General features: G+C 41.6%; 1 protein-coding gene across 2 annotated transcripts in view; it reads right to left on the minus strand.

Moving 5' to 3' along the window:
* The window catches only part of mtrex (Mtr4 exosome RNA helicase), a 26,896-nt gene extending 3,041 nt beyond the window's left edge, over positions 1-23,855 (minus strand). Inside the window, exons 1-23 of one of the 2 annotated variants that reach the window (XM_030064869.1) lie at positions 23,736-23,855; positions 22,742-22,882; positions 22,345-22,411; positions 22,206-22,268; positions 21,646-21,758; positions 21,363-21,537; positions 20,991-21,081; positions 18,947-19,071; positions 18,682-18,780; positions 18,305-18,425; positions 18,028-18,159; positions 12,930-13,009; positions 12,297-12,407; positions 10,795-10,896; positions 7,605-7,730; positions 6,645-6,795; positions 4,979-5,151; positions 4,820-4,888; positions 4,613-4,738; positions 4,398-4,508; positions 4,061-4,249; positions 2,411-2,574; positions 893-998 (exon numbers count right to left, since the gene is read on the minus strand). In XM_030064869.1, the coding sequence (XP_029920729.1) occupies positions 893-998; positions 2,411-2,574; positions 4,061-4,249; positions 4,398-4,508; positions 4,613-4,738; positions 4,820-4,888; positions 4,979-5,151; positions 6,645-6,795; positions 7,605-7,730; positions 10,795-10,896; positions 12,297-12,407; positions 12,930-13,009; positions 18,028-18,159; positions 18,305-18,425; positions 18,682-18,780; positions 18,947-19,071; positions 20,991-21,081; positions 21,363-21,537; positions 21,646-21,758; positions 22,206-22,268; positions 22,345-22,411; positions 22,742-22,882; positions 23,736-23,833 (2,733 nt within the window). In that variant the 5' untranslated portion in view covers positions 23,834-23,855. Of the gene's footprint in view, positions 1-892; positions 999-2,410; positions 2,575-3,840; positions 3,967-4,060; positions 4,250-4,397; positions 4,509-4,612; positions 4,739-4,819; positions 4,889-4,978; positions 5,152-6,644; positions 6,796-7,604; positions 7,731-10,794; positions 10,897-12,296; positions 12,408-12,929; positions 13,010-18,027; positions 18,160-18,304; positions 18,426-18,681; positions 18,781-18,946; positions 19,072-20,990; positions 21,082-21,362; positions 21,538-21,645; positions 21,759-22,205; positions 22,269-22,344; positions 22,412-22,741; positions 22,883-23,735 lie in introns of those variants that run through there. The other variant, XM_030064870.1, reaches the window with a different exon arrangement.
* Positions 23,856-23,877: the final 22 nt, after the last annotated feature.

Genomic DNA, 23,877 nt, shown 5'->3' on the forward strand with positions numbered 1-23,877 from the left:
TTTACTATGCAACAAGGATGAGAGAGTGACTACTGTTGCAGGCACAGAGACTCCGACATCCACAGTTTTAGACCAATACTTCTAAACTGGTTAGATAGGGTTAAGATTAGGAATGGGGACATTAAGGTTAGGGTGAGAGTTAGGGTGGCCCTAATTTACCTGCTTAAGGGCCTAAAACTGTGTCTAAAACTGTGCTGGTTCTTGTGTCTGCCTGTCTGGGCTGGTTAATAATGTTATTTTGTCAAAACCCATGTAAGTTTGGAGAGCTGCTGCCAAAGCTCTCTCAACTAGCGACAGGTGGAAGCACCCTTTAGTGACAGACAGCAGCTGCACACACACAGGCCTTTGTATGGCTATGACAGTCTGACAGCTGTCTGTCTCAGCTCCTCCCCGCTGACAAAAGTAAAAGGGTGCGAATAGGAGAGGGCAAGACACCGAGAGAAAAAACTGAACAGGGAGAGAGAGAGCAAAGGAGAGAAGGCACACAAACACATCTGAGGAAATGAGCCAAAGAAATTCTATGAGACAAAAAGCCTAAGTCTGGCAGCGAGAGGAATTATTGAGTTCAGAGACAGAAATGTGTCCTGTTCAGAGGGCTAAGAGCTGATATGGAGCCAAAGCAAAGGTTTATTGAACCATCTGACGCTGTATTGCCTCATTGGGAGAACAGACTTGATTAGTCAAGATAAACACACTTCAAACTCGGGTTTCTGTTTTGGTTGCAGTGGATGGAAAAGCCCAAGAATGCATTTTGTGCTCAGATGTGTGGGAATAGGAATGGGCTGTTTATCTCGGCATTCAGGAAGGGAAGGTCTCAGTATTTGTTTGTATGGAGAATTAAGGGAATTACCCTGTGTGCCTGTGTGTGTGTGTCTGTGTGTGAGATACGTACGTTCTCCTGGAAGACAAAGCAGGACAGCAGGGCGGTGGCTTGTTCAGCTGTCAGATCGTTGAAGAGGCCGTTGAACACCATCTCTGTCAGAAGCAGCTCATCAGCGCTGGAGACACATGCACAATTAATTAACACGAGGCGTTTTATTAGTTCAGCAAGAAACACCATGTAAGACATGTCTCACTTGTTCCATTAAACTTGGTTGAGCAACGACATAGAAACCTGGCCGGGGAGTCAGTTTGAGAGCAGAAGTCATTAGCCGGCTTTCCACTGTCATGCCACTGTGTTCTCGGGCTATCTTCGAGGCAGACTGTCTAATGGGCCGCGGCCTAAAACCGCAAGAACAAAAACCATCTGCGTTTCCACTGTCATGCCAATAACACCGCAGTCTTGCCCCATAACCTGCCCATCACATGCAGCCTCAGAGTGAACGTCACACATACCACCCATGCACGCAGTAGGAAGTAGGAAGCGACTAACTACTGCGGAGTGGACTGCTTTAAATGCCTTGTATGGAGACTTCAGTTTTTTCAGTTTTTGGCGGACCTGTCCCATTGCGTGTTAGATTACCACCACTGCCGAAATACCACTGATCTGACGATGGACATTATCCTCTGCCCAGATAGTGATTAGCGCCCACATGTCCTCGTTTGACCAGGACTACTGGTTGTTCTCAATTTTTTCTTTTCTCCATTACTTTTCTGCTACAAAGGCAAGCTGCCGTGCTGACATGTGGACATCTGTACCAGCTGCAACCATCTCGCCGCCCAAAGCCAGGTAAGCCCTGCCTATGACCCTTAACTCCACCTGACCTCAGTTAACCTTGTCGGTCTTTGCACGTACTTTGCATATGGTGTGACAGTGGAAATCCGGCTATTGGAGTCAACATGTGAGCATCTGCACTTACTTAGAGTATGCTTACTCGCTTTCACTGATAAGACAGTTTCATAATCAAAGACCTACAACAGACTCACTGCACCTTGAGTTAATCCACAATGTGCATATTCAAAAACTGTGAGTTCATACACAGCTGGGAGTTGGACCCAATTATTTGGGAAGCAATCACTTTCTTATCCCATGCTTCAAGATGCAGGGATCAATCACAAGCTGGAAGGGGGGGAAGAAAGAGTGGGAAAAAGTTGGGGGGGGTGGGGAGTAAATAATAACTAGTAATTTAAATAACTGAAATAAAATGAAGCAAAACAATCAAATCAAACAAGTTTATAGTTATATGTGATTTAAATCCCACTGCATGCATTATGGATCTTCAACAACCTTTTACCATTTTTTTTAAATATGCCCAGTAGATTTTAGGTTTAGTACTCCACTGATGTTAAGATGTTAATCCACAATGTCTCATCCAATAACATCCAAAGTCGACATCAATTTCATCAACAGGAGGCTTACAGAGCCAACTGAGCCTGCTCATCATTTCTGACACCTCACTGTGTCAGCAAACACCACTTTAGTGACGTAAGTCTTCATTTATAGTGCATTGTGTGTTCCATCCATCCAAACCTGCTAATTTCACAGGCGACCCGTCCTTTCATCTCGATGACATCAGAGGGAGTGGCGAAGCCCAGCCGTCGCAGAACTCTTTTCCTGCATTTTAGCTTGTCCATCTGCAGGACCGTCCGTGCCTTTTTCAGCTCCCGCTTGGCTGTTCTGACATCTGCTGCAATCTGACACACACACACACACACACACACACACACAGTGTGTAAGTACTGTTATACCATGCGGCACTCAGGTAACTCAGGGAAGCCCATTCTGTTTTTTCTCGTGAGGCTTCATGTTGTGGATTGTGACAACGTTTCCATTCAAAACCTGACGTGAGCTGCTTTCAGTCAGTCCAGAGTCCAGTGAGCACAAATCACTGAGTTGTTGTTTGCCAACACACATTCATCCACCTAGCTATCTGCACTCCACTAACTCCATTAGCCGCTTCACCCTTAACCCCTAAATCCTTACAACACACCTCAGTGCCAACTGCATCAATGTTATGGCAACATTAAAGGCATGACTGAAAAAAATATTTACACTATAAGATTTCAGATAAACAATTATGAATAATGTGGATTTGATGACCAAGCAGGTCGAGGTAAATAATATAACACCTAGAGCAGTTTAAGTTCAGAAAATTGCATCCCTGTATTGTAATGCAGCCTTTAAAACTTGGAAAAGACATTCATGGCATATCACAATATTATGATATCTAAAACCTTAGACAACATCTAGTCTTGTATCACAATATCAATATAACATTGACATATAACCCAACCCAGGTATACAGAGAGAATACTGATATGCATCATCTATATTATACAAATGCTGAACAAAAGTGACAAAAATCCCTAATGGTTCTTGAAAACAAAAAAATTTAAAAGAAGTTGATGAAAATTAGGTGAAAGAGGCTGTCATATCTAACAGTCTGCGCATCACACAGGGCTAAGGGATGGTGAGAAAATATGTAGCATCTTAGTCAAAGGTGCTAAAAACCAATGTAACCAGGAGACAGAGCTCTCTCTCAGAGATCTGTTTTGCTAAACAAATATGGTGGTGGTTGTAGGAGTGGTGTGAGTGGAGCAGGTAAAACGTGGCTGGAGTGGGGCACAACTGGAGAAACGATATGGAGGATTCGACCCCGGTAACTATTCAGGGAGTGGAGAGACACTAATGCAGAGGCAGGTTCATCTTTAACACTCTCACTCTGCCCGTCAAACAGAGCAATCCAGTTTAGACTGAGCAGCGGAACGTCTCACAGCACACACACACACACACACATACACAAGGAACCAGTTTGACAACCGGTTCTTTGATGTATTTGCATCTCAAAATTAGGAAACTGGAGTGACAAATCTAATCTGTGATCAAAATATTCAGAACAAAAGAAAACAAAACTTCGAGCTGATTTTATCTCTCTTCGAAAACCTTTTATTCTCTCCTTTCCTTTTTATCCAATCCAAAGAGGAGGAGCTCTGCTAGGTGACTATAAAAGTTGCCGAGGCCCTCTTCCAATACGGCTCTTGCGTTTTTCCTGTGTTTGTTGTAGGAGCACACCGCCACAACCCTTCCTGCTGGGCAGGAAAAGGCATCGGAAGGTCATTTATTATTAACAGGTGCCAATTTGAATCAGTAACATACACAGACACACACAGAGTTTCTCACCAAGGCTTTCTTCTCACAAAGTGAATAGACATTCTCCAGGTTGGGGTCGCTGTGCAGCGGGTGGGAGTACATGCGGTGCTCAAAGGCTTCCATCTTCTGAATGACTTTCTTCAGTCCAGGGTCTTTGATGCCCATGTCGTCCATGGGGTCCAGCAGAGGAACGCCATCTGGGAAGCGCTTCTGCACCTCCTGCAGGCGAGACAATTGGGCAAAAGAGAAAAAGGAAGAAACAAACAAAAGACTGTTAAGGGAAAACAAAGAAAAAAACATCCTGGATAAGGATGCATGTTTAGCTGAACCTGTTTCAGTACGCTGTTTTCAAGATAGCTGTTTTTACCTGTACAGACTTCAGCATGAGCTGTCTGTTGTCGTAAGACCTCAAGTCTTTGGGAATGTAAAGGCGAACTGAGCTGATGGAAGACAGCAGGTGGAGCATCACTGGTACCACCTGCACAAAAACCAAATAGTGACAATAATCATCATGACACTGACAACAGACATATACAGTCAGATGTGTGTGATGTATCAAAGTGTTGTGTTTGTTGAGCCCACCTGCATCTCTCCAGTCTCTCCCGGGGCAGCCGGTTGGGCAGCCTCTGTAGCAGCATCCTTTACACTCTCCTTACTGCAGTGAACCAAAGCCTCCACCACATACAGCGGCTCTGAGTCTGGACCAGCCTAGAGAGGGAAATTAACATTGCTTACACACACACATACATGCAAATACATGATACTTGCAATAATGTGACAGAAGCATACCTTCACATTAGCCTTCTTAGAAAAGTTAACCACCACGCCCCATCCAAAGTCAGCATCTTCATTTTTCACCTGTGGGATTCCACCAGAGAGCCATTAGTTGATACTCGAGTATCCACTCCGGCTGTTTTGTCATGACAAGCATGTGCATGTATGTGTTACCTTGACGAGTCGCCCAGGCTGTAAGAATGGCAAGCAGTATTTGGGTTTGTGGATGAACTCTTGGATCTCTTTACCCAGCCTGGCCAGCTGCTGTCGGATTTTGTAGTAGCTGACCACACTCTCCTCATTAGGAATCTCAATGGCATGATACTGCTCCTCCAGCTTCTTGATCTCTGTGTAATGTATACACATTGTATGTAAGTTTAAATAAAATCTACTTCAGAGCACATTTTTGATAGAAATACTAGACGTTTTGTGTCCGTGTCCTCCTCCTCTCTGTTGCATCATCAGATGCCATTTTAATAGAGCACAGGACATTAAGCAGCATCAAACACTGGAAAACATATTTCAGAAAGGAATCTTCCAGCGACCCATCAGGTTATTATCCACCTCATTACACACAACTAGAACATTTGGTTGCTCACAACCCTGTGGGTGTATCACCCAAATGAATTGTGAAATAGTTTTTACCAGACTTGTTTCTGTCCAAATTTTTAGCACCTTGGGGTTTTTGACAAATTACCAAATTACCATAAATTGCCAAAGGTGAGAAAAGGGACATTTCACACACAAATACACACACAAAATTAATTAAATTTTAAAAATTTAAAAATTGACAAGAGCAGCAGCTAATGATTATTTCCATTTTCAATAAATCTTTTGATTATTTTCTCAGTAAATTGATTAGTTATTTGATCCAGAACATGGTGAAAAATGTTGATCATAATCTCCCACAGCCCAAGATGACGTCCTAAAATGTCCCAACCAACACTCCACAGCCCAAAAATATTTAGCTTACTGTCACAGGGGACAGATAATATTCACATTTCAGAAGCTGGAATCAGAGAATTTGGACTTTTTCTTCTCATGATGTTGATTATATTAAAAAAAAACAGTTTAATTCAGGAGGAGATTAATTTAATAGCTGGATTATCCAACTAATTATTGCTGCTCTAATTATGACCCCTAAGGCATTCAAAAGGGGTGTGTGTGTGGGGTGGTTATAGTTTAGAGCACAAAATTGCACTCTGCTCAGGCAACACTGTTGCCATAGCAATGACAATCGATAGGCTATGCCCTGTTTATCTGCTTCCTCTGTAATTTGTATGTATCTGTGGTGTTATGAGTGATACGCCTGGCTTTGTCCCATGTCTGTCTCTGTTTGGGTCCAAGTTATGTTTCCAGCAGAAGTTCTAGTGTTAAAGATGTTTTTAATTACAATAAAATCATTACATCCAACCATCTGGACTACACTTATTTTAGTTTTAGATAATAATAATAAAACTAAATTATGTTATATTCAGTTTCTTTCAGGTTCTTGCAGTAGTGGTGGCACTGCTGCCAAATGAAAAGAGGAAACACTGGGCGTAGTGGCCTAACCATTCCATATCCATACCAAATACTGAGAGGATTGGCCAATCTGATATTCATATTTTTAAAAATTTCAGAAGGTCAAACATAAACTAAGAGCCTCACAACTTTCATTTACTGATGAAATGTCTGATCAATGACATTTTCTCACCATTTTTTACATAATGCACAATACAGTCTGGAAGCGGCTGTCTGTCTGTCTTCATAGCTTTTGCCCACTGTACAGCTGAAAATAACTACTACACACACCAACAAAGAGTGTGTAGCATGCTAGAAAATTTGGAAATGTCCTTACTCTCCACTACACCAGGTAAAGCCCTGTAGTGCTGGAACTGGTAGAAAGACTTCTCCAGCATGTACTCTGGGTTGATCTCCTCCACACGCAGCAGGTTGAGCACCATGTTGTAGGTCAGGTGGAAGGCGCTGTTCAAAGGGTCTGCTGAGCCCTGCACAGCACAAGGAAACCAAGAGGGTTACATCTAAAACCTACATTGTTATTTTAGCAATACCAGCTCTGACTAAAGACACATACTGTCAAAATAAACAGTAAACATTTTGCTAGGGGGTCTAGTAGAGTGTAAATAAATACAGGCTAAGGCCTGTCTCTACCAGGACGCTGAGGGGGGGCTTAGCAATCACAACTTTGAAACCCCAGAACCACAGATATGTGTTAGCCAGTTTTATCCCAGAGAGCCTGGGAGCGAGCACTGTGACGATGCCAACAAGCAGTTTTACATTTACACAGCCTCTTTCACAATCCATGTAACTCTGACAGTGCAGCACTGTCGAAAGCCAAGGGCAGAGAGAAATGAAATTTACAAACTAGCCAGTTAATTCATTCAAATGACACACGTTTCTCCCCCAGAGCCATAAATGTGTCGAGCGAAGGACCAAGACAAACCATTTCTTCCCCCTGTGAGCCATGTCTGTGTCGGTGTGTGTCAGGCAAATTCTAGTTAATCATTCAAACTAATAGCCAGTGGGAGAGTTAAGGTGTTTCAGCGATGAGGTAGTCGGCCTGTTTTGGCAGTGGGAGCGCTGCAGGGAACTGGGATAGATACTGAAATGCTAAAAGGTGGAATGTTCAACACCTTCCAGAGATAAAGCAATTTTGCCATTTCACTGACGCTGTATCATAGAAGTGGTGTAGAACATGTGCAGTATGTTAACTCACTGACATCCTTATCTGTGACTTTTAATCCAACATTATCACACGTTTGGACTGACAGCTCCATGGCAGACAGATGCAAAGTACCTTGAGTAGCTGTTTGCCAACAGCCGGGCTCATCTTCTCATCCACCATGAAAATAACAATTCCTCTCTTGTCCATTCCTCTCCTCCCAGCACGCCCAGACATCTGGATGTATTCACCTGATGTGATCTAGACCATGTGAAAACACAAATATAACACTAAAAAACAAAGCCATTTGTGTCACATGCATTTTTATAAATGGAGTTTGAGGCATTTATGTGGTTCTGACAAAGACGGCAAAGAAAAGCCTATTCTCCTATGAGAAAAACTTGGATTAGATTAAATTACTTAGATTTCACAGGCGTACAAACTTCTGATGGTGGAGGGAAAAAACAAGTGTACATCTTTGAGTGAAAATGGAACTATATGCTGTGCTAAATATGAATGGTATTTCTATAGCAAACTTTTTTCCCATTTACTTTAATTATGGTGGAGACATTACATAACAAAATCAAGTGACTTAAATATTGTGTTGACAGTGCATAACACAACTACTCTATTCACTAACCACATATGCATTATAAATGTACATACATTTGCATTTACAAAAAAAAGATGTGAATAATACATAAAACGAATGTGGATCCAGAAAAAAAATTGATCGCAGTCCATTTAAACCTACTATGATCCAGATTATAACTTTAACCACGCCCCATCCATATTTTGAGTTCTTTGAACTTTTAAACTATAAAAATATAATTAAATCTTATATAGAATTGTGTAAAATTGTTGTTTCATTCCCTTTTTTCCCCCTTTCTTCTCCCCTCTCCTTCCCTTCTTTCTCTTCCCCTAGATATCAATACACGAGATACAGGAAAGAACATATTGTGGCTTATTCAGTGTTTAAGATATTAGCATATAAATCTACAAGTGAGCCTGTATGGACAAGTTGGCTACTGTGGACCGAATTAGCAGGTTACCTGGAGAGTAATACACAAACCATGCATCATGTTATGCTAAATGAATATATCCACGACATAACTTGTGTCCACTGCAGCAACACATCCACAATCTCCACAAAATGTAGTTATATACTCTACAATTTGGCTATAACTAAAACAACCCATTTTAATCCAGATTAGTGTATTATTTTTGTTTTGTAAAATTTTAGAGTAAAAAGTTTGGGCACTCCACTTTAGCTTGTTAAGGCTGTGGCTTGTTCACAGTCATCATTAGGAAAGGCCAAGTGATGCAAATTTCAAAGCTTTATAAATACCCTGACTCCTCAAATCTTGTCCCACCAATCAGCAACTATGGGCTCCTAAGCAGTTGCCGAGCACTCTGAAAATTAAAATAATGCCCACTAAGCAGGAGATGGCTATAAGAAGATAGCAAAGTGTTTTCAGGTAGCCATTTCCATAGTTTGTAATGTAATTAAGTAATGGCAGTTAACAGGAACAGTGGAGGTCAAGCTGAGGTCTGGAGGACCGAGACAACGCTCAGAACGAATTGCTCATAGGACTGCTAGAAAGCCAAATCAAAACCCCTGTTTAACTGCAAAAGGCCTTCAGGAAGATTTAGCAGACTCTGGAGTGGTGGTGCACTGTTCTCCTGCGCAGCAACACCTGCACAAATATGACCTTCATGGTCAAGCAGAGTCAGCAGAGGAAAACTTTTCCTGTGTCTTCACCACAGAATTCAGCATCAGAGGTTTGCAAAGGAGCATCTAAACGAGCCTGATGCATTTTGGAAACAAGTCCTGTGGACTGATGAAGTTAACATAGAACTTTCTGGCCACAGTGAGCAAAGGTGTGTTGAGAAAAACAGCACAGAACGCCCCTTCGACTGTTAAGCACTGGGGTGGATCGATCATGCTTTGTGCTTGTGTTGCTGCCAGTGGCATGGGGAGCATTTCACTGGTAGAGGGAAGAATGAATTCAACTAAATACCAGCAAATTCTGGGAGCAAACATCACACCGTCTGTAAAAAAAAGCTGGAAAGCTTTTTTACAGACAGTGAAGCTGGTGAAAAGGGGATGGCTTCTATAACAGGATAATGATCCTTAACACACCGCAAAATACACAATGGCCTACCTCAAGAGGCGCAAGCTGACTTAAACATCATTGAAAATCTGTGGATAGACTTCAAAAGAGCAGTGCAGGCAAGACGGCCCAAGAATCTCACAAAATTAGAAGCCTTTTGCAAGGAAGAATGGGCAAAAACCCCCAAACAAGAACTGAAAGACTCTTAGCTGGCTACAAGCTTGACATAGGGGGTGCTACTAAGTACCGAACATGCAGGGTGCCCAAACTTTCACTTCAGGCCTTTTTCCTTTTTGAAATTATAAAAGATAGAAATAAAAAAAGTAATCTTGCTTAAAATAGTAAAGAAATGTATCATATTTAACTTTATGCCTTTTGGAAACCAGGTCATCTTTTACTTGCTTAGCTAATCAGTTATAGAAATTTTGGCCAGAGGTGCCCAAACGTTTGCATGCCACTGTAGATGATAATATTGTCTTTTCTAATGAGGAAATGACTGAGCCAGTTGGTTTGATGCTGGAAGCATTCTCTGCTCCGCACATGGCTCTGATTGAGCTCCGTATCTCCGCTGGTCTTGGGGCAATAAAGATGAAAAAAGGAAAAAAGAAAAGAAAAAAGAAGATCCGATTAATTCAGTGTTGAAATAATCTGATCCTCATTCCAGGCTCTTGAGCTCAAATCATGAATTGGAACAAAGTGTGGTGGAATGAGAGTTTGTATGTGTTTTGAGTGTGTGAGTGCCTGCGTGGAGCTTTGGCACCAGCTGAGGCACCAGATGTTCCTGATGAACCTCTTGGAGGGCAGTTTCTCTCTTGCATTCTCTTCAAGTTAGTGTTAGTGTGTGTGTGTGTGTGTGTGCGCGCACGTGCGTGTGTGTGTGAACTGAAGTCCATGTGTATGAAGTGAAGATGAAGGGTGCTTCTAAGTGACAGCAGCTTGATCCATGGCCCCCAGTTCATATAAACAACACGTGGCTGTTTATGTGACGATAAGCTGCGGGGCTCCAAGGCCTTATAAAGGCTTCAGAGCAGCAGCAGCACCCCTACGCTGCTCTCGGGTCAGTGATGCGGCTTTAAAGCTCAGAGTCAGGGTGAAATTGTACGGCAGGGGAACTAATCCAACATTGCCGCGGAGGAGGAGGAAACTTCCTCTTGACCGAGTGCCCTGAATAATTAACATGTAAGTGACCATATCTCCGTGTGTGTTCTTACAAATCGGTGGTTCTTCCCGTCAAACTTGCGAGCGCTGGTGAAGAGCACAGTGCGGGCTGGCATGTTGATGCCCATAGCAAATGTCTCCGTGGCAAACAGGGCCTGGGTTAAAGATGAAAAGCTGCCATTAATACGACTTCATCTCAATATTCAGTTAGACATCAGAAAAAAATGACTAAATCTGGACATTTTGATCCAGCTGCATAACTTGTGTTTAGATTAAGATGGGAAATGTCTGGACTGCATCAATGCCAATCAGTTCTCAATATTACTGTGTGTTGTAGTTTTTCATAAGGAAAATATCCTGTAAGAATATAAGAAATGAAGTTGGTATGCATATCACATTACAGGTTACGTATACTACACATTATATTAAGTGTGACAAAGAGGCTCATTCTCTTCTAAGTAAGAGCCATCCTGTTGGGACTGGAAAACAGCAGCACATTGAGAAAATCTCTCTCATTTCGCCATGCTGAGGCAACGGTTTCGTCATGCTTCAGGAGTCAGCGCTCTGTGACAGGAAATCACTTTTCCACAGGGTTCCACAGGTATTGTATTATTGAAACAATCCCCAAAGCAGCTGTGTGATGAGCACATCTGTGTCGTGTCCGTGACACCAAGCCCGTGGTTTGCATCAGCAGTCAAACTCCTAATTGAATGGCAACAACCTTTGAACACCATTTGCCAATAAAGTCATCAATTATGTAAACGTTTATGAAAAACAAAACAAAAACATCTACATCATAACAGACGGGACTGTTTCTCCTTCAGCCTGTGGGAACTATGTTTGCTTATGATGATGATGATGATGATGATTTATGCTTTATTGTCAGCTGGGGCTGAAATCGGCTCCATTTGTAACAGCACATATTATTTGGACAGGAGACAAAGATGTATACATAACTTATTTACATAACATAAAACTCACTGAGGACAATACGTAGTGCAGATATCAGGGCGCTTCAGCCAAAATCTGATCTGGGATTGCGCACTTCATTTAACTTTATGACTGTCTGGTACACAAAAGAGAGCTTCAAGGCGACCTTATTAAAATGTGGAACCCTGTGTCCAGTCTGATGGTAGCTCTACATATTCACCGCTCTGAGGATGATTGGTGTTCCAGACACTCGCTGCTACATGCACACCAATTTTCCACTATTATTCCAATTATGGAAATATCACGAATTTGATACAGCTCATGTAAACAGCATATTCTGTTTGGATAGTCCTAATGAGGCTTTTTTTTTCCAAATGTAGCATTTTCCGATTAAGACGTGGGATATGTTGATACTATTCAGCTTTTAGGAGCATTCTTTGGACATGTATGCAGTACAGTACCTTCGGACTATGCTGTCAATTGGGGGTTTTACCACAGTTTGCGACACATGGCCTGTTTGTGTCACCTGTTTAGGCTGTCTCTGAATGGCATTTAGCTGTTTTTGCAAATTAACTCTTCATTTTTTTTGTTTCGGTGTGTTTTGGAGAGGGTCCACATCTCCTACCTTGAGTAGACCTTCAGAGAAAAGGATCTCTATGGTCTCTTTCAGGATGGGCAGTAGGCCTCCATGGTGGATACCTATCCCCCTCTTCAACAGCGGCAGCACATGCTCCACCTGGACGATACACATAAGAAGGAGTAAGGAGGTATTTGTTTATTTGTGTGTGTCGTGGTGCATATGCACAATTTGCAAGACCAAGCAATAAGACTGAAACAAGAAGAGATGAGGAAAAAAAATGACCATGCTTCATCCAAAATAGAAGCATCAAGCCATGTAAGTGAAGCATGATTTGTGGTTGGCTCATGTTGTAGTGGTTCACCCACTAACAACCATTACCTCAACAGGGCTGGTTTTCATAGAGTGACTTAACACAGCACGGTTGCACAACAGAAGCCCAGTGTTTGAGCTCTTATGCGGCATGTGTGTAACCCTTTACACAAAGCCGCCTCGCCACAGTAGAAACTGACTCAGAGGGAAATGGGGAGGCTTTTTTTTTCCCCCTGAGGGCTTACAAGGTAGCACAGATGGGCTCAGCAGTGGTTTTAAGTCAGAGCAGAATGGATGATTGTAAAAACATCACTTGAGATGTGACGAAAGAGAGTGGGAGTGCACAAGCGCGAGTCACGTCCTCCTGACCTGAGGTAGCTTCTTGTCTTCATCGGAAAGACAGTCCACGGCGTTGTTGAACACTTCCTCCACCAGCCGTTTCTCCTCATCTAGAACAAATGACACACACGGTCCAGAAACAATTAAGGTGAATGGCTCGCAGTTCACGTTTTGCCGTAGCTGTCAAGAAAGCTTCTCAGTGTTAGCGCAACGCCAACGCAGCATATTTCATATAATTCCTGCACCTGTGTGGTTCTCAACCCGGCCTCCAACACACACACACACACACACACACAAATCTTACCATGACACATTTTTTGTATTTGCTCCATCTACTGACTCTGTGGGACAAATGGTAAAGATGTCTAAGATACAGGAATCCCCATGTTGCACTCTCCTGGACATGGAGCGAGTAACCTCTGATGTAATTCCTACCTCTTATTTCCCATTGCAATTTTGCAGCATTTATTAATACCAAGAAATAGTGCCTGGTTGCCTGGCGTGCTGCCTGGTTGTTCTTTTCCTGCCGATTGTTCACGTGGGTTTTAACCTTAGTCGTATTAGTACAGCTGTTTCGAGTACAAATCTGGCTTGGATATCATTCATATTCATGAACACATTATCTTTTCCAACATAGATGTTCTTCACCTTTGGCCTGAATCAAATGATGCCGATGAAATGATTTATCAGAGACCTGGCTCAGGTGAGGGCATCACTATTTCTGACTAGAAATACTTTGGCTCTGAATCTTGAGATGTGTGGACTTGTCACGTTACAGTTGCTGGTTGTTACCGATGTCCTTCAGCTTTTAGTGACACTCAGTCCTCACTGATGCATCTTTTATCAAACCTGAAGTATAAATTCGGTCCGCAATTTAATCTGCAACTGGCATCATGTGTCAAATGATTTTTTAAGTTTGGTGATTTGCATCACCCCGAGTGATTTTCCTATCCACCACAATCTAAAACGTTCTCAGAAGTCATCACTAATTGATGTAAGCCTGGCTAATATTCCTGTTGATGTTTTCTTTTTTTGCTAAATGCATAAGTGATCGCTACATAATTGCCTGAATTAGATGTACTAAAATTCCCAAGGCCAAGCCGCACATCATTTTAAAGGTTTGCAGCTTACTTTATCACATTTTCAGTGAAAGAGATTTTTCATACTGACGATTTGAAAAATGCTAGGGGAAAATTTTCAGTGATGGTTTTATTGAAATTGCAGGCTCCGTTTCCCAAGAAAAGAGTGAGGGGCCATGTAAACACATGATTTACAACCAAATTACCAAATTTACTTCATGAGCATGACAGTAAAAGAACAAGCAATAGAGCTGACTTGTTTTTGACAAATGCATCATTAGTATATCTACAATTACAAAAAAAGTAATAAAGTTTCATAAAGTACATTTGTTTATTAAAGGTTATAACATAAAATAACCCAGGACATTTTGGAAAGCCATAAAGCTCTCACGGGTTGCCTGTTCAAAGGGCCGAGAGACCCTCATGTATGGGTTAGGAGTCCCTCAGTAGATCTGATAAATCTGAAATGCTGGACTGTTTCAATGAGCACTTTATTACCTCAGGCTCCTTGTTGAATTTTATTCATCCTTTTAAGGAGAACTGTGCTGCTGTTCCCTCTGACAGGTATTTTACTCTTCATCAGACATTTTGCTTTGCACTCTTTACTTTTTGAGAGTCAAACATGGCCACTGAATACCTTTATCTTTGAAAACCTCTGACATAACCTACATATGTGTCTATATCTACCAGAAATGTGAGGCACAAAAGAGATTAAGGTTCAAGACAGGGCTTAACAATTCAACAATTTGAATTGGTAATTAACAATATGGATTGGTAATCACCAAATCAGAGGAGCTGCAATTTTTGATAAAGGCTGAATAAGTGACAAAAAACACAGTTGTAAATGAAGTGTTGTAGTGCTACAGAGCCCCCTGGCCTACAAATTGTATTTTACAGATTTAAGAAAGTTTGTTTGATACAGACCCCAGCATTGTTTTTTTCCTCTATGAAAATTAAAATTATGTTGCTAAAATGATAATTATGATGATAAAACGATTAAAATTGTGAATTGTGAACTGCAATCACATTATCTGTTGAATTAATTGCAATATGATTTTATTTACCGTATGGTTCAGCCCTAGTTCAAGAATTGTTTACATTTCAATGCAACTTACCTGGTTAAATACATGTCAAAAAACACATACATGTAAAAAACTAGGACCATGGCTGCAGCATGGGAACATTACACCAAGACATCTGCCTTAAATGTTACGTCTGACAATAACAGACACAGAGCAGGGCTTCTTGAGGCTCAGAGCAGACTTCAGCCACACAGCTAAGCACAGTAGTCTGTGGAAACATTCACCTCCACTTTTACTGCTCCACATCAGAGCCACAACAACACAATTTGGACCCGTGTCAGTCTCTCTCTCTTTCTATGTGACAGCACTCTTCCTCTATAGTATCTTGTCTGTCCGTGTGTGGCTGAAGTTCCTTAGTGTGTTGGGCTGTAGGTTTGTGTCCTGGCACCAGCCAGTCCCTTGAGTCCAAGGCAGTTTTAACATTCCAAACACACTGCCCAGAAACTATGTGTCACAGCGTGCGAGAGGGAGGGAGAGAGGGAGACTAGCAGCACGCAGGGGAAAGAGAGTAAAAGATATGGAGGAGAACATGAAAAGCAGAAAAGAAGGAAAGAGCAGGGGGGTGGGGGGTAGAGAGAGAGAGAGAGAGACACAAGGGGAGCCACGTGGCTCCCTCTCCTCACGGTGACCCTGCTACACACACACACACACACACACACACACACACACAGAAGAACTCCATACCAGCAACAGCCTGCCTATAAACACACAGAAGTTCGATGATCTGGCCTGTGAGGGAGCTACATTTCTGAATAATGGTGTATTGATGAATAAATTAATACTTTGCAGAGGAGAAAACAGAGGAGCAGAGTGGCTCATTTTCAGTTTCTGAGTCACAGCCACGTCGTTCAAAAGTGTTTCAATAAAATGAGCCCCTTAGGCTACTGGAGAGCTTAGAGAACTATGAAATGCTCAGTTATGACATGAGGTTTTTTGCTTTTCATGAGTGCTTACAAAAAGTATTTTAAGGAAGTGATGTTCACAACTGACTTCTATACATTATTCAAAGCATTGTCAGTGGTTTGGTCACTAGAACAGTATCAGCTGTCATGTGACCTGCAGTACCAACAAAACGCCATAATGGGCAGTACTAGGTGTCTAGCTATGCACATTTATCCATCATAATGTCATTTGAGTTAGGATGAGGCCACATAGAATTGCAAACAAATTATTGCAAGAACTGAAGTGTTGTAAACAAACAAACAAACAACACCTTAGTTTGCAATACCTTTCTTTTCTTTGCAATACTTTTTGCAGAGCTCATTTCTTTTCATTTCACTTTGAGGTCTCTTCTCGACGTGGGGGCGGGGTCAGCGGAGTGTGGCGTGTCCGCAGAGGAAGAGATGGGATTTGGCAGTTGTTCTGACACATGCTGATGCAGGAAACGACTTCAGAGTCCTGCATCAGCAGCCGTGTGTGTGTATGTGTGTGTGTGATCAGTCATGCTGTGGTGTGTGAGCATGGTCCGTCAAGCTGACGACCTCCAAATCCTGTCTCTTCCTCTTTGGACACACCCCACTCCTATAACGCCACACCCATATGGAAAAGAGACTAAGTGAAACACCTAGAAATAGAATTGCAAAGAAGAGAGAATGAGACCTGCAAAAATAAAAAAAAAAAAAAAAAAAAAAAAAAAGCAGAAAAGGTTGCAAAAAATACTGCAAATACAACAAAAGCATCTAAAGTATATCAAGTTCTTTGTTTCTTTTTGACAATACTTTGGTTTTAAGTAGAAATTGTTTTTGTCTTGACCTCTCATAGTCCCCCAATCATATTCATTTTTCCAAAACAACTTTAAAATAAAAAAATAATAAAAATAGTTTTATTTCAATGTTTTTCTGAAAATAAAATGTCCTGATCTTAATAATAATAATAATAATGCAGTCATGTTTTTTCTTCCTTTTTTTTAATGTTTATACAAAACTGAAAAGGGCCTTTGGAGTATTTTTACAGCTGGATACAAAAGGAAACCCTCTTATTTTTGAGCATGCCAAAATGCAAATAAATCAAATAAAAAAAATGAGTGGAGCATAATTACTCTGAAGAAGTCCTCTTAAGTATGTTTTATTTCACTGAAAACACCTAAAGCAGATGGAGGTGAGCCAAGCTCGGTCTGCTGGTAAATTATCTGCCATCATGCAGAGATCTGTCCTTCTGAAGCATCTCCTCACTCTCCACTGGACCAAACAGCATGAGCAGCTGTGCTGGCACAATGCACCATATTCATGCCATCCTGAGAGGGGAGGATTCGCCCAGCCTGCCTTGCCAACAATTTAGCATTTTGGTGAGCTGCTCCGCATGGTTAATTTCAGCTCTCCTACTCTTCATTGCCCACTCTTACAGAGCATTTTGTGACAAAACGAGTATTTATGCCAGCACTTCAGCACAGAAATGCAAGGAGCTCAACAACTCTTCAAAATCTAACCAGAAATAGTCACATTGTTTAATGCACCTGTAGTGCTACTTTGACAGCTGCTATGTAGGCAAAGGATGGCTCACACACAAAAAAAGTTTCATTTTAGCCAAATAAGAGGCACTTCATGTCAAGCTGACATTTGATAATTTCTAAGCAGATGGGGACCCAAGCAAGGTTTTTCCGTTGCTGGCACATGTGCAACAGAGAAAATTATTCATTTAGATTTGTGCCAGTCACCCAAAATTTCATTCGGCAGCCACTGGACTGTCACATCTTACACCTGCCAAATATTTCCTTCAGGCCACAATTGCCAGAATTTACACTTAATTAAGTGCATGAAATTTTTGGCCCATTTCACATTTGTTTATGGGTACTTCTACAGTACTGTACTATCATAATTTTCTCTGAATCTGCCTGACAATGACAGACACAGAGCAGGGCTTCCTGATTTCTCTGGAAATAAGTGGATAAATGCCTACAGAAATACATTAGTTGTGATACAGGCAGAAAGCTTGTATCATAGGTGGCTATGAACAAAATAAAGCACACACCTGTGTTGAAGTCCAGCTTGGACACTTGCAAAGCGTAGGCCTCACACTCCTTCTTGCTGAAGCTGAAAATAATGACAGGCTGGAAGTTTCTCTCCATGATCATCTTCACTATCTTGAACACACTGGATGGACCTGGGGAGACAGTACGTGCATGTGCGAGCACAAGCACACACACACACACACACACACACACACACACACTTACATTTAATAACTGAATTTAAAAACATTTATGTTAATGTCTGGAGCAATATAACCTTGAAACTGGCAAACACACCTTTAGTTCCTCCTCGCCGTCCTCTTGGGTCCCACTTGCCCCCTCCTCTGCTGCTCCCAGGATCCCCGGCATCTCTAAGCACCTGCATGGCTGTGTTGAAATTGTCTTCTCTGAAGTCTCCCTGAAGAATAGTATGCAAAAACACACATCAGACTAGAGCTATTCTTCACATCTGGCATGTAAAGACCGGTCCCAGTTGGAAGCATGCCAATAAACATAAAGCAAACGCAAAGTATGTACAGGCGACCTGGCATATAATCAGATCAGATTAGTTTTCTCAGTGGAAAAAACTGAACAAGAGGCTGATGATAGACTTATGACAAAAGTAATAAAATATTCATAAGCATTCCCAGACATCAGTGAGCAGGTTTTCTTACGTTCTCATCCACCACCAAGTGGAGTCCATCGCCCCCTGCTGGGAAGATGTAGTGTTGCAGAGGAGTTGGACGGTAGTCTGTGTAAACCACATGGCACGGCTACAGGGAGATATGAGACAGGAATACTTTATTACTCGTGTAAAAACTGGCACAAAAACAAGACAAAAATATACCGAAACACTAATGAGATTAAAAAAAGAAAGAAAGAATTCTAAAAAGTGTGTGCTTCACAGTGATTCTTCTCACTCTTTCCATCTGCCCTGACCTGCTTGTGAAGATGGCAGATCCACTCAGCAAACTGTTTGGCGTTGGGGATGGTGGCTGACAGGAAGACATAGTGTACGTTGTCAGGAAGCAGAATAATGGTCTCCTCCCACACCACACCACGCTCTGAAATATGAAAAAAAAATCAATAAATCAATAAATCAAAGGGATTTCACACATTTCTGCTGACAAACAGCCTCATGCATGAATAATTTTGAAAATAAGTGTGTAAACGTCCTCTTACAATTAGAAGTACTAATAAACAACTGCCACTGTATTTGCAAAGTGTTTGAAGGTGTGGGGTTTCCATTGTATCCATGTGTATGTATTGATAAATCCCACACGTTTGTACATTACAGGTGCATTCATCAATTACCATGTCACAACTTCAGAAACAAAATATTAGGCAAAAAGAATGCACTCATTTATAATCTTCTAGAGCAAGAAGGCACTAAAGATGGTGCAAAAGCAGGAACAGCTTTGCAGCCCCACAAAAAGCTGATGTTAGGAGGAAGATCTCAGAGCAGGTCAGCGCTGCTGCATCCTTGCAGAGAACAGTTCACTAAAAAGCATCTCTGCAGCCAACCAAAGGAACATCAATGAAGAGCCTTTTTTACCAGCTGTGGGAAGTAACAACTGCTGGTTTGTGAAAGCAAACCAGCAGATGACTATTGTCTCAGATGAGAACAGTGACATCATGCCTGGCACTGAAACTGTTCCTCATCTCAGCTGTTGTTTGGGTTTGGCCTGACTGGTAGGAAAATGTCTGCGCCCTGCTGCTCTAATTACAGAATGAGCAAAACACTGATGAGTCATTAATTGAAGTAGAACTGAAAGCAAATGATTTTCTTCAAATAGGCTATTGCTTTCTTTATGATGATCTGGGGAAAAAGCAGCGGACTATTTAGCCAACAGCCAACCAAAGAAGCTCAGTGAAAGACAAGAAGGAAAAGATGAACTGTGGAGTTTACACACATCCTACATGTGGTCTCAAGTTTTTGTTGTTTGAACATCTGAACAAACTGGACTCCCGAAACCTTTGATGAAACTTCAAGCATCACCAAGTGATTTTAGACCATAAATAAATTATAAAGTCCATATCTACCATCTACAGCTTGGACCATAGAAGAAGAGGAGGTTTGTGCTGGGAAAGCCAGCTGCACATTTGGTGTTGCAAAGCAGGGAAACTTAAGGTTTCTATGATTATGAATAACTTGTTTCAGAGTCTGACATCTCTTGAGCATCATAGACAACTGACAATTTCACCAATGATTCAATGAGTGCGACTGACCCTGCAGAACTAGTGAGGGCTTGACACTCAGTTATACACAGGATGACAGAACGCTAATAAGAAATTTGGAATCACTGATTGCTCCTTTAATTTTTATCTGCAAATTTTAGCACAAAGGACTTTTCAGTCAAAAAAAAAGTTTGCATGTAGCTTGATACGTGAGGTGCAATATTCCCATGCACAACGGTCATGTGGCAGTCAGTTGTGTGTGTTTAAATTGCATGGTAATGCTTCATTTTACTGGGCTGCGAATTTCATAGCGAGTAGGTGATAATTAGCAAGTAACATATTTGAAATCGATGACATTACCTCTGAATTACATGAACATTTACCTCTACATTTATTGAAAACTTAAACTTACTAATAACATGCAAATAATGTTGCAAACTGAATTTCTGATTTTTATTCGATGGTTTTCCTGTAGAACTCCAATATCACTAAGCTGCACAGAACTGAAGTTGCATTCAAGCTGCACATGTAAAGGCAGTTTTAAGATTTATGATATTCCAGCATTTCGATGACCAATAGAAACCCAGGTTTTATTTTTAAGATCTAATGCATTTCAGACACACATCTAGAATGAGTTGGGTGACACAGTAAAAGTAAAAGTTTTGGTTTTCAGTCAGTTTTGAGGAAAATGTTTGGGGGTATTTTCAAAGAAAGTTCAGATACATTGCTTGCTAATTATCACCTACTCACCATAAAATTTGCAGCCCACTAAAATGAAGTGTTAGCAACTGTACTCTTTACACACCTGCATCTCTCATGTAATGGATCTCGTCAAAGATGACCCAGGCCACCTCCCTCATGATCTCAGAGCCTCTGTACAACATACTCCGCAGGATCTGTGACAACAACAACAAAACAGTCAACAACAGCAGCATGGCAACATGTCAAACTAACGCATTAGTTCTGCCTCCACGCCCCCACTGCACACAGCACATTTTGATAAAACCCTCCCCCCGGCCATTCACTTGTTACAAACTGAAATTATTTTTTCTGATGCAAAAGTTTAAAATACAAAATGTGTAATGTTTAAGCTTGCCCTGGTTCTGGCAATTCTCACTTTCCCTGCCATCGCAAAAATCTGCTGCTTTCCCTCTGCCTGGTCACAAGCCTGTCGTACCTCTGTGGTCATGACAAGGCAGGAGGCCGTGGGGTTGATGGTGACATCACCGGTCATCAGTCCCACATCCTGAAACTCCTCATACATCTCTCTGTACTTCTGGTTGGACAGAGCCTTGATGGGACTGGTGAAAATCACTCTCTGCTTCTCCCGGAGGGCCAGCGCGATGGCATACCTGAAACAAGAGGAAACTTAAATAAATCTGATAACTTCGCTGATGAAATCAAAATTCGTGATTCAGATGATTTATTCAAATAGCAGCGTGTATTCTGATGATACTCACTCGGCACAAACCGTCTTGCCGGCAGAGGTGTGTGCAGACACGAGCACCGACTGGTTGTTGTCAATGCACAGGATAGCCTCACGCTGGAACGGGTCAAGAATAAAGGGGTATTCCTGCAAGAAAGAGAAATCATATAATAACAAAAAGAAAAATGATGGCTTCACTGCCTGTTTTAACCCAACCAGGTGAGTGCACTTTCTACATGAACTCTTCATAAATCATTACTGTGTTTTAGGCGAACAATGCTGCTCTCATTTCATTACAAAATTATCTTACTTTCATGAACTATAGGCTTTTTAGTAGTGAAAGTTGTTGAAAGCGTTTAAAATGCCAGATTTTAAAAAACGGAGAAACTGAAAACAAACTTCGGAAGACTTTGAAATTTTTCAATTTCAGCCTTACTACATGACATTAACATATTACAACATTTTATACAGACTAAATGCATTTGGGAAGCTTGTTCTTACATAAGTTTTGAAATCATGCTGCAACTTATTTGAAGATTTGAACCTGCTAAATTAATCCCACCAAAGAAAACAACATGTAAAGACCTACTGTACCTTGGCTGCTTTCCCCACTCGAGGTTTCAGTTGTTTGTACTCCTCACTGGCAGGCAGAGCCACCTGTTGGGGGGGCAGCAGTTTAATCGTCTGACACATGACAGGAACATCATATATCGGTTTCATGTGCTTCCTTTACCTCATGTGAGCATCCCTCCACAGTCTCGACTTGCTCCACCTTCACTTGTGGCATGAAATCTGAAAGACTGAGTAGATCAAACGTGCGTCACCTACACATCAACTTCAGACACAAACGCTGCAGCACAGGCCAAACCTTCAGCTAACCACAGTTTATAAAGTAATTCATGTAATGACTGTATTTTATTAGCCATGTCAGGATCTGGATCTGCTACGACAGATGGGGTGTAAAACTGAATTATAAAAAAACTAATCCACAATACACCCTACAAAGTGCAGTATTACACACACATGCACTGTATGAGAGCCATCTAACCACACTGATGAAGTAATCAATATACTGAAAATATTTTTAGGTTTGTTTTAGATAGTCTAGGTCGTAACCTGCTTGATCTTACTTTATGTCACAAGCTGAGGCCGCCTCATGTCGAGGTTTCTTCATGAACACCACATCCTCCGGACCATCGCTGTCCGCCTCCCTCTTTAACCTGGCAGCTGGGCCGGCATCCCTGTCGTTGTCATTTTTCCCTGCGGCTTTCCTGTTTGGGAAAGGGAGAGCAGACAGATCCAGTGTTGCTGTTGCCTGATTTATTCAGACAAATACAATCCAACCTTGACCAACATTTAGGCGTTTGATTTTCTAACCACCTCTGCAAAGGCTGAATCGACCACAATACACTCTTTGAATTAATGTTAGTCAATCTTCAATGAACATGATCATTCCAGGACCTTTATTTTATTAGACAGTGTGACTCAGTGCATCTCTGATGTCCTCTGGGATAGATATTGTCTTTTGGTTAAATTTCAGCCTTTGATTATGTGGACATAACGGAATAATCAAGGAACTGGATTGCTATACCTCAGACTACACAGCTGACAAGGTCTGAATTTTGCTCTTGTAACTATATTATCATAACATTAACATTAACTAAGTGTTGTATTAATGCAAAAACTTCTTAATTACAACATAATTACTGTTTTTGGTCATTTCCAAGTATTTGACATCGGATCATATTCCAGTGTGACTGGGCTAACACGAAGCACCAGCAAACTGAATGGCCTAACTCAACTTTTATTCTTCCCTGTAAGACCTACAGCCTTGAGAACACCGTCCACTGAACGAACCACAATAAAAACAGAAGAAAAAACAGGACTTTGCTGGAGTAATGTGAGTCCATTTTTGCTTAACATGACCATTTCAGGGCCATTGTTGAGCTCTCCTGAAGAAGTTAGCTGCCTGGTTTGGGAAAGAGCCCCCCACACCGGGCTGCTGTCGCCGGTCTGGCCCACAAACACGCATGATGCTCCGTACATGTCAACTTTTCTCTCCGCGCCTCCACATGCCGGAACTTGTTTTAACGGCGCTACAAGGAAAAAAGCCGAACAACTCACCCAGCCTCTGTTGACAGCGGGACAAGTGTCTTTTTGCTGGGTGTAGTTTGTTCATCATCAAACACGCTGAACAAACCGTCTCCAAACGCGTCGGCCATGATTCCTCGCGTCTTCGACACAAATCCCACAATGCAACACGATG

Source organism: Myripristis murdjan, chromosome 12 (assembly GCF_902150065.1).
Source record: "Myripristis murdjan chromosome 12, fMyrMur1.1, whole genome shotgun sequence".
In the NCBI taxonomy this organism is placed as follows: Eukaryota; Metazoa; Chordata; class Actinopteri; order Holocentriformes; family Holocentridae; genus Myripristis; species Myripristis murdjan.